The following is an 11,822-nucleotide window of genomic DNA, read 5'->3' as shown; positions in this document are numbered from 1 at the left end:
AAGCAATGGAAAAGTAACAAAGGGCAATAACTCTGAAATTACTTTAGATAGAGTTATGGTTCTTGTGCACTGCACTTCCCCTTATTGTGTTTGACAATTGTATGAAGTTGTTTGAATTCCAACCAGTAGTTTTCAAGTTATGCCCCGGACAAGGAAAAGTAACAAAGGGCAATAACTCTGTAATTAGTCAAGATAGAGTTATGGTTCTTGTGCACTGCACTTCCTCTCAATGTGCTTGACCATTGTATGTAGTTATATTGAATTCCAACCATTAGTCTTCAAGTTATGGTCCGGACAAGGAAAATGCAACGGACGTCTGGACCGACCGACCGACCGCCCGACCGACCAACCGACCACCGGGTGACTCCTATATACCCCCCCAAACTTTGTTTTTGGGGGTATAATAATGACTGTAGGCTCTCAATGATGTATAAACTCGGCAATCGTCAAGTTGCCATCCCTACAGAAAGCTATCTCACCCCTCCTGACATGCTCAGATGCAGACTGCAGAGCTATAAATTATCCCCAGCTCAGACAGGCCTAAATTCTACAAAGTTAAAGCCTCCCCCCACCCTTACATTGTGTCTTGCCTAAACTTAACCAGTTCAATATGATGACTTCGTTTACTTTTACCTTTAACAAACCCTCTACACAATGGATATATTTTGTTTAGGTCTTCTTTTATTCCACTATTTAACACTTTTTAATGGCTAAACACGCCAACTATCTTCATCCTCGTACAGGAAAGACAGATGAGCAGATACATCTTTACATTTTCCTGAAAGTTGTAGTACTACTTTTATTATGGAAGTTCATACATGAACCAGCAGTAAACAGGGTATACATAATGCTACAATATTAACACCTTGAAGGATCAGATAAAGTATAAATCATGTACACAATATAGAGCTTTTATTTGCCAGAGAAAAATAACAAAACATTGGATTTTTATCTTATACAGTAAACTGATATGAAAAAATAACCAAAAAGTGAATTTATTGCATCTAATACCGTATATACTTCTAAACTCAAAACATATACATAAAGTATGTTTGAGACCCAATAAACCTTGGTACATATATGCAGATGTTGAAATTTAAAATGGACCTAAAACTCAAGATAATATACCCTTACATTCACTTAATATCTAAAATGGACTTGCTTAACTTTCAATCTGGACAAAACCATTCACCATTTTGAGGGGAAAATTTCACAATATACACTGACTAAATAGCAAAAAGTGCAGACCATAATCAGACAGCATGACTATGGCCAGCTGATCTTGGTCTCCACTGGTTGCATGGGTATATTCAGATGTCTCCTCCATGCTTAAAGTTAAACAATACAAATAATAAAAAAAATACATTTAGAATTGAAGAAGTGTGTAAGAATTCAATACAATGTATTCATGACTCATAGAAAATATGGTTAATGTCCTTATTTCAATTACCGTATATAATTCCACCTATTACAATGATAGTCAACTTTTTGCATATTTCTACACCCATAGATAATTTGACAGTTTGATAGTTTCTGACTTTAATAGTTTAAATAACTTTATTTGTACAAATGTATAATAATTATACTACTAAGGAAACTTTTAATATTTCAAAAGGCAGGGGTGGGGTGAGATTAGTATGAAGCTAGAGGCCTATTGCTTTAATTAAAATTTTAAATTATACATGTATCTTCTTTTTTTAGAGTAAGTACAATGCCTGACCAACAGGTAGATAAAAACATTTGTAGGAAAGAAAACTTTTTTCCCTATTAAACATGATATATGATGAAAATTTCATTTCACAATGCATAAACTTTAATTTTTTAATGAATTCTCTATGTAAAAACAATTTTTATAAGTATTTGAGCCGCGTCACGACAAAACCAACATAATGGGTTTGCGACCAGCATGGATCCAGACCAGCCTGCGCATCCCCGCAGTTTGATCAGGATCCATGCTGTTCGCTTACCAACTCTATAACAAGTAGAGAAACTGATAACAAAACAGCATGGATCCTGATCAGACTGCGCTGATGCGCAGGCTGATCTGGATCCATGCTGGTCGCAAACACACTATGTTGGTTTTGCCATGACGCAGCTCATTTATAAGCAGTGGAAAAATTGACAGCCCAGCTGTTCCAGGGGAACCCCTAACATGTAAAAATCTCAATACATATGTGTAGAATGGATACCTTATAAAAAAGAAATTTCCCCATCTATTAATTACCCAATCTAATTAAAACGAAAGTTTCTTCTCAGTTACAGTATACAAATTTCTGAAGAAATTGACATACTATGCCATTAATAATTAAATTATAATATACACAATGAAAAACAGTTCTACAATATAAACAAGAGCACCACAAAGGTGGGACAATATACACTTGAATATAACTTTGTTATTGTAATAAAAAAAATAATAGTTCAGTAAGGGAAGAGACTGATACATGTAATTTTTGTGAAACATCTCCATTATAATAAAATTTTTGTATGATAACAAGTCACAAAAGACCTGGTGGATATAACATTATCCACAAAATTCTTATAAGCATATAAAAACAAAGGAAATATAAATAAATAAAAACAAAATTAATTAAACAATCAAATCTTACGCAATGGAAATATTTATAATAAATGTCTAAGTAACCATCTTTTAAAAGTTAAAGATACATATCTGAATAATATATATAGAACATAATTATACACAAGTTTCGGTTCACACTTCTAACTGTCCTATAAAATCAGCTGGAGACACTCAAAAATTGAGTAAATCTTTTTAACATTGTAAAATTAAATTTCATATCTTATACCCATACATAATACTAAATATTAAAGTAAAGTTGTCTACAAGACAGTATCGTTGAAAATGGGGCATAATTGTCGCAAAATCTTTGACAGATTTAACTTCTCTTAACAGAAAAATAATTAATAAAATTAAGTAATTTTGCATATAGATATAGATGATGGCTTTAAATAAAAAGTTCAAGTATCAAAGAAAGCAAGAACTCAATGGTTTTCGTGAAAAAAAAGGGCAAAATATAAAAAAAAATAATAACTTAACCATGGTGCCATGGTTGACCGATGCCTCTGTTAGTATAGAAGAATATGTGACACCCCTCTCCCAAACATCACACCAGGGCCATCGCCTGTGTTATAGGTCATTCGCAGCAACTTCCAAGGATGGTATACCATGGGAATCACCTACCCCCTGCAGTTGCCCTACTCCCTACCCAAGAGCATTTCAATGCAGCTATAGCTTGCATTGAACATGTCTCACCCTAGTTTTCCAGACCCGTTTTTAACATTTTTAATATTAATTCTTTTTCATCCTGTTTTTGAAACAAATCTTTTTAACTTTCTTGCAATTTTGACATGCAGACATGTCTAGGTCCCTGCAAGTTGTTTGGCATTAATATAATGGCAGACAGATAGATAGATAGATAAAGGGAGATATGTCATAGGAATAAAGGGAAATAAGTACTTCCCCATATTTTTAAAGAACTGTTTTGGATACATTCAAAATTGCATATCAACTACAAGTACTCGTATATTTTTAAATGTTAACAGAAAGACTTTTTTCAAATATCTGAAAATTTTCATTTGTGACAAGTTTGTGAAGCTATAAAATTTTTAAAAAATTACTGAAAATCTGTCAAAACACTACTTATCACATGCTTTTTAGCTGAAAACAAAATTTTATTTTGATAATTTCAATGTGAAATTTTTAAAATATTATTTCACAGTTGTCAAAACTATATTTGAATGCAGATGGTAAGAATATTTTATAAATGAAAGGAAAGTTCATTGGATAAGTGCTCTATTATTATCAAAATGCAAATGATTATTGGAAGCATATAATCTGCACCTATTAAAATTTGTGAAATTTTACAGAATTGTTTTTTTTTAACAAAAACACTGTGATGTCCTAATTTGATGACATCGTAAAAGTGAATGCATGATATTTTGCATCAAGTCGGTAAAATTGATTTAATCCCATTAAAAAGTATGAAATAAACAGAGAAAAAAATTACTCTATGCATATACTACAGTCAAATATAAAATCTTACCTCAAATATTTATAAGAGGACATTTGTTATATCTAAAATTGTCTTGCCTATAAATACAAATACATTTCAATAATACATTTAGAAAAAAATTACCATAAAAAAGTTACAAAATTCCAAATAATTTTGTGACGGTCATTGTGGCAACAAGTTAAAGATATGTAGTTAGTATTAAACACATGGCACGACAGAATTGGAATGCTTTGAAATAGAAAAAAATATCTTGAGAAATATATAGAGTTCAATAAATATTTGCATGATTAACTTTAATAAGAACATAAGTTTATTAAAATATCATTATTTTCAATAGTTTAATATGAGCTACTTTGGATAAAATCTTTCACTATAAAATGCTACATATATAATGTATATTTAGTAAAATTGAAATATGTTTCATATATTTTTGCATACAACATCATATTTCTCAAAATAACATATTTTTCCTGTATCCATGATAACAATTTAATTAACATTAATCTAGAAAATATGAGCATACAACATCTTAACACACCTCTAGCTATTTTTTTTACATCGGTTGACAACATCAAAATGAAAACACAACTAAAAGCAAAACATGATATCACAATAATTAACTTAAGTTTCACAAAACTCACAAAACCATTGGATAATACATTATATTATCATAATTGCATTTATTCTGTTTCTCATGACTATATTTTCTCAAGTGTACTTTTTCATGATTGTATTTTCTCTTAAATGTACAATCTCATGGTTGTACTTTCTCATGAGTGTACTTTGAAAGAAAAACTTATTTTATCTTCAACTTAAGTGTCAGGAAACAACATAATACAGAGCAACCTAGAGTGAATGTACACCTGCATATCCTACATCTGCAGGTCTAACGCAAATCCTATTCTGTTAACTGTGGACAACAAAGGGACATTCTGTATAGAAATAGGCCCTTAATATTCTTTATAGAGCATTGTCGGGTATATTGGGACATCTAAGGCATATTTGTTACTGTGATTTTAAATATGCTTGTTTCAGTATTGGTATTGAAAACTTAAGATAAACTCTTTAAGACTATCATCTATAATGGGCCACTATCATAAGCATATGCAAAACAAATGTGATATACCTTGTTAAAAAGAACAACATGAGGAGGCAGTTTTGGAACGCCTCTGGTATTTATGGACAGAAAGAAGGGCATTTTGAGAAACGTTAATATTAGTATAAAATAGTTTTGTAACAAAACATAGAACACAAAATATTATTTTGCATAGTCCAATTTGATTTAAAAATTCTTAAACAAGTCTTAATTAAATATACTATATTATGATGCTTTCTTTAGAGTATGTGAGGTAAAATGGTCTAAATGTGATTCAATTTATCTGTTCATTTCGATTACTATTAGAGGGTTAATGCACCTTTTTGTATGCATTAATATCTTCAGAAGCATGAGGGCACTTTTAAGCCTGAGCCTGCCCAGTGAGGGATTTAAAAAGTCTGAGGGCGACTGCAGATGTTAATGCACTATCGAAAAAAGGTGCAATAACTAGCGCTATTCTTGGATAAATATATTGTCAAATCGGCAATTCCTCCTTTCCTTGTCTTTGTTTTGTACTATGATACAATAGATTGTGCTATGCTTTCAACGTGCTGGAATAAATATAGTGCTTTTATTAACATAAGGAATGTCACAGGATTAGCATGTAAGTGTAATGCCAGTATTCATATCTGCAAGACCATCGTCACCAAAATAAACTGATATGTCGGAATCTAAGAAGTCAGGTTCCCTTTTGCTTTTCAGTTTTTTACGCTTTAAGTCTGAGTCAATTTGTTTTATCCATATTTTCCCTGCCCTTTCTCTAGATTTTATATAAGATGTATTTTTACAAAAACATATCTGATGTACAAACACAACTTCAAAATGAGTTAATGATACGTTTCTATAATATATAATAACATACTAAACATTTGATATTTACCTGTTCCAAAATACCCAACATCAATAAAATGTTGTTACGAGTATTGGAACCACATTATATGATGAATCAAGTAGTATAAACAACTAAAATATGATCACATGTTGATAAGAAGATTTTTTTCACCCAAAATTTATAGTTTACTTGTATAAAATATATCATAAAAATGTTTTATGAATTTAAGTATTGACTATATTTTCTTAAGGTTATTATAAGATAGTGGCATGATCCTCTGAGATTTCACAACATGCAAAAATAAACATTCACTTGAACGTACTGGCGCTGGGTGGACGGCAACAGAAAAAAGACGTTTTGATTGTCATTTTTAAGTGAAGAACTTAATAGAATTATACTTCTAAGAGTTATAATGAAAATACCCGATGGTTCACATATATCCTACAGCGCTCTAATATTTTTTCATGCATATAAAAATTTCCATCAGTGAAATATATTCCATATACAAATATATTATATTTTCATTCTCACTTTGTTCAAAATTCTGAATCACATAAGTTAGTATAAAAATAAAACATAGTACAAATTAACAGTAAAAATGATTTATAGAACAAAACACAATGTTTATTTTTTATATATGAACACTATTATAATTAATTAGAATATGCATTGATTTTTTTGCAGGTATATATTAATCATAGAAAAAACAAATTAGTTACATAATCAAAAGTGCATTGTTTTGTTAATCAATAATAAGTGCATTGATTTTTATGTCATTTAAAATATGACAAAATAAAAAAGAATAACAAAAATAACTTCCCAGTAAAATTACAGATATACACATTATACATGATCATAGCCATATAAATTACAGCATGGTTGTATATAATAACAAATAAACTTGTTAACTTGTTTTACAACTTGCAGATTTTGTGCATTAGCTGGTAGTTTTAGAATCAGGTTATTATAACAAAAATGACAAAAACTAGATATGCAAAATTAAATTTTACGCTGAAATTCGAGAAGAAAAAACTATTGTTTTTAAGTCTATAAAAGGTAAACTATTTGTAAACCTTAAATTTTCTCATTTCATAATTTACATTCATAACTTCTTAAAACACCAATTACACTTTAGATCTTTTATGTCTGTGTACACAAAATTTCATAACAACCAACTATTTGCAAATTAAGCATGGCATGTTAAAAGTTTCTACATCTAATTAAAACATATGAAATTGCATTTTCTGTTTGAATTACATTTGTTAACCCTTTGCATTGAAAATTGTAAAATAAAATGATAAATCTAACTAATACTTAATAGGTAGAATAATTGATAACAAGAGCTGTCCGTAAGACAGCGCGCTCGACTTTTTTATTGCTTGCCAATAAAAAAAGTTTTTGCAGTAAAAGGCAATACAAGAATCTCTGTATTTTTAAAGTGAACAATGGCCATGAGCATTAAGATATTTAGTGAAGAATTATTTTACTGAATTGTGTAACTTGTCCACCAATCAAATAGGCGAGATAAAATGTGAAATATGCATATACTACTGATTTTAATTTCAAGTACAAAAAGAGAAAAATAACTAGTTGTTTGATACCCTTGAATATTACAGCAATGTTTATATGACATAATTTATGGTAAAGTGAACAAGTGGATAGGAATGAATTTTTTTAGATTTTTTAAGTTTTTTAGTGCTTGCCTATAATACAAAACATTGACAGTTAAGGGCCATAATTCAAATAAAATCTTTGACAGAATTACCTTCTCCTGGACATGTTTGGGAATCATGATTGTAAACAAGTATTCCAACTTTCAAATTAATATCTCAAACAGTTCAGTCAAAAAGTGGACTGGTACTAAAAACTTAACCAAGATTCTAAGTCGATAAAAGGCCTTAATTTTTAAAACAAATCCTTGACAGAGTTACCTTCTCTTGCGTACAGATGGGGGTAATGATGTGAAATAGAAATAAAAGTTTCAAAGCAATATCTCAAAGGGTTAAGGCAATAAGTGGATTTTACCCATATTCAATGTATTTTCTAAGTCAAAAAGGGGCATAATTCTGTCAAAAACCTTGACAGAGTTATGTCCTCTTGTCTGTTGATGAAGGTCGTGATGGTAAACAAGTATGGTCAGTTTCAAAGCAATACCTCCAATGGTTTTGAAATAAAGTGAGGTGGTACAAAAAACTTAACCAAGCTCAATACACTTTCTAAGTCAAAAAAGGGCCATAATTCTGTCAAAAACCTTGACAGAGTTATGTACTCTTGTCTGTAGATGGAGGTTATGATGGTGAACAAGTATGGTAAGTTTCAAAGCCATACTTGTAATACTTCTGAAATAAAGTGGGGTGGTACGAAAAACTTAACCAAGGTGTGACGCCAACGCCGACGCTAACGCCGACGCTAACGCCGACGCCGGGGCGAGTAGGATAGCTCCCCTTTTCATAGAAAAGTCGAGCTAAAAATGGACATAGATATTTTGAAAAGAATACATATACTGTTACTCAGTAGATAGATAACAAGAGCTGTCCGTAAGACAGCGCGCTCGACTTTTTTATTGCTTGCCAATAAAAAAAGTTTTTGCAGTAAAAGGCAATACAAGAATCTCTGTATTTTTAAAGTGAACAATGGCCATAATTCAAATAAAATCTTTGACAGAATTACCTTCTCCTGGACATGTTTGGGAATCATGATTGTAAACAAGTATTCCAACTTTCAAATTAATATCTCAAACAGTTCAGTCAAAAAGTGGACTGGTACTAAAAACTTAACCAAGATTCTAAGTCGATAAAAGGCCTTAATTTTTAAAACAAATCCTTGACAGAGTTACCTTCTCTTGCGTACAGATGGGGGTAATGATGTGAAATAGCATTAAAAGTTTCAAAGCAATATCTCAAAGGGTTAAGGCAATAAGTGGATTTTACCCATATTCAATGTATTTTCTAAGTCAAAAAGGGGCATAATTCTGTCAAAAACCTTGACAGAGTTATGTCCTCTTGTCTGTTGATGAAGGTCGTGATGGTAAACAAGTATGGTCAGTTTCAAAGCAATACCTCCAATGGTTTTGAAATAAAGTGAGGTGGTACAAAAAACTTAACCAAGCTCAATACACTTTCTAAGTCAAAAAAGGGCCATAATTCTGTCAAAAACCTTGACAGAGTTATGTACTCTTGTCTGTAGATGGAGGTTATGATGGTGAACAAGTATGGTAAGTTTCAAAGCCATACTTGTAATACTTCTGAAATAAAGTGGGGTGGTACGAAAAACTTAACCAAGGTGTGACGCCAACGCTAACGCCGACGCCGACGCCGGGGCGAGTAGGATAGCTCCCCTTTTCATAGAAAAGTCGAGCTAAAAATGTATGACTTATAAGTAATGAACAATACTCACAAGAAGAAATCTACACTCAAAAATTTTGATCATCTTAATAAAAGAGCTAAGTTCTTCATCGTGAATGGCGAATTTCTACAGCCTGTAATCTTTGTTGAATACAAATAACATTGAAAATTAGGCAATTCAATTCTACAGGAATAAAACATACAGCAAAACAACTTTACATTAAAATAAATAATACCAAAAAAAATATTCTAAAACTTAACTATAACAATTTCTTTAATTAAAACATGAATTTTGTTATTTAAATGAGCAATCCAGTAAAAACGCCATTGAAATCATGTTATATAAACTTAAGTAGCAACAACAGACTAATGATTTCTGTTATGAATAAAAAGAGGAAAATATTTAAGAACTTCTCATTATTTTCTTTATTTTCTGTGATAAAAAAATGTTATACGGGTACACATTATAAAAAAAAAAACATTTCATGATGAAAAGTGTTGGGGGTTTAGAATCATATCAAGAAATGAAGGGGTCCAATAGTATAATAAATATTGTTCTAAACCAAGTCAAAATGCTATATTAATGGATGTGAACTCTGGGATCTGGTGGACAAATGCTGTCTCTACTAAGTTTCTATAGTGGAAACAAATATTTCAAAGACTTGTTCTTCACATGAAAAAAAATTAAAGCAAAGCAAGAATAATGGACTAACTAACAATTGATGGCAATTATAGAAAAAAATACTGTATATACCATATTCCACAATAAGTAGGGGGCCTAGCCATTTGCATAATTATCACATTTGCTCTCTGATATATACAGGGGTATATAAAATAAGCCTCTGAAACATTAAAATGTTTTACAAAATTAATGCTGATTAATTTTTATTGTAGAACCAATAAATATTACAATGGGGCAACTTTATAGGAGAATAAAATTTGTGTGCTGCCAAGCACCAGTACAGAAGTAGGTCATTCATATTGATATGACTGTAGATATCACAGAGGGTGATAAGTAGGTAGACACAAGAAGAAACAAGGTATTCACCCACAAGAGCCATAATTCACAGTTATCAAATTAACAATCAAGCCTATGCCTGAAAATGCTTGCCTAATAATAATTTTTACAAGTTGTGTAAATGATCAAAGATTATAATGTAGGATTTCATAGCGATAGGATTTTCAAATATTGAACAATTAACAACACTGAAAATTACTTTTGTTTCTTTTAGCCTCCTTCTTGAATGATTGGAAGATCAGCCCAGTGAGATACTGCAAAGAACTGCGATGAAATATCAAATATATCACAACTTTTCAAATGCTGGATTACAACATGTCTTACATTTTTGGTCCTCGGTCATATTCAGATCCTCTACACCTCTAGCGAACAACTTAACTAGTTGACAATGGACCCTAAAAAACAATGTATATATGTGTAAATGATGTAGTTATGAATATAATGCTACAAATATATTATTAATTATAATGATGTTTCACAGGTTATATGGTTCTATATGAATGGTTGTTTGTATATATAACAAAAGCAAATAGGCAAATCGAGTGTTATTTTGTGAATAACCATAAGAAAATATTGCTATATAACCTGTCAAGAACCTTTATAACAAATTTATAATACTGCAAACTTATTTTATTAGCAAAAAAAACCGGAAATTAATTCATAAATCTAATGCAGCTGTGTATACAAATTATATTAACATCACCATAATTCAATGAACAAGAACTGTCGGAGGACAGTAACGCTCGACTATTCAAAAAGTTGTCACAAGTGTGTTTCATTGAGTATAATAATGCTTACCTATATGAATACATAAAGGCTTGTTATTAAGATGTTTTATTGAGTCAATCACTGCTTTATTATTATGAATGCATAAAAAAGGCACAAACCCTTCAGTAGTTTTGGAGATATTTGCTTACATGTAAAAACTTAACCAAGAATTTATGAAGTCCAAAAAGGGGCATAATAATACTAAAAAGCAAAAATCAGAATTATGGGACTTGTGCCAATCATGTTAGATAATCACAGAGAACAAGTGTGTGAAGTTTCAATCCATTCCCTTCAGTAGTAATGGAGATACCAGCTTGCACGTAAAAACTTAACCAAGAATTTCTAAGTAGAAAAAGGGGCATAATAATGCAAAAAAGCAAATCAGAGTTATAGGTCTTGTGCTAATCATGTTAGATAATCACAGAGAACAAATGTGTGAAATTTCAAGCCATTCCCTTCAGTAGTTATGGAGATACCAGCTTGCACAAGAATTTCTAAGTCGAAAAGGGGCATAATTATGTAAAAAAGCAAATCAGAGTTATTGGACTTGTGCCAATCATGTAAGATAATCACAGAGAACAAGTGTGTGAAGTTTCAATCCATTCTCTTCAGTATTTATGAAGATTCCAGCTTGCACGCAAAAACTTAACCAAGAATATCTAAGTCAAAAAATGGGGCATAATTATGCAAAAAAAGCAAATCAGAGTTATGGGACTTGTGCCAATCATGT

At 31.0% G+C, this 11,822-nt stretch overlaps 1 protein-coding gene across 2 annotated transcripts in view; it reads right to left on the bottom strand.

Moving 5' to 3' along the window:
- Positions 1–897: 897 nt before the first annotated feature.
- The window catches only part of LOC132729855 (ceramide kinase-like), a 28,015-nt gene continuing 17,090 nt past the window's right edge, over positions 898–11,822 (bottom strand). For both annotated transcript variants that reach the window (XM_060715697.1, XM_060715696.1), the window contains exon 12: positions 898–10,719. In XM_060715697.1, coding sequence (XP_060571680.1) covers positions 10,611–10,719 — 109 coding nt within the window. In that variant the 3' untranslated portion in view covers positions 898–10,610. The remainder of the gene's footprint in view (positions 10,720–11,822) is intronic.

This window comes from Ruditapes philippinarum, unplaced genomic scaffold (assembly GCF_026571515.1).
Source record: "Ruditapes philippinarum isolate M1 unplaced genomic scaffold, ASM2657151v2 ctg417_1_1_1_1, whole genome shotgun sequence".
In the NCBI taxonomy this organism is placed as follows: domain Eukaryota; kingdom Metazoa; phylum Mollusca; class Bivalvia; order Venerida; family Veneridae; genus Ruditapes; species Ruditapes philippinarum.
This window is presented reverse-complemented; position numbering and strand designations above follow the sequence as displayed.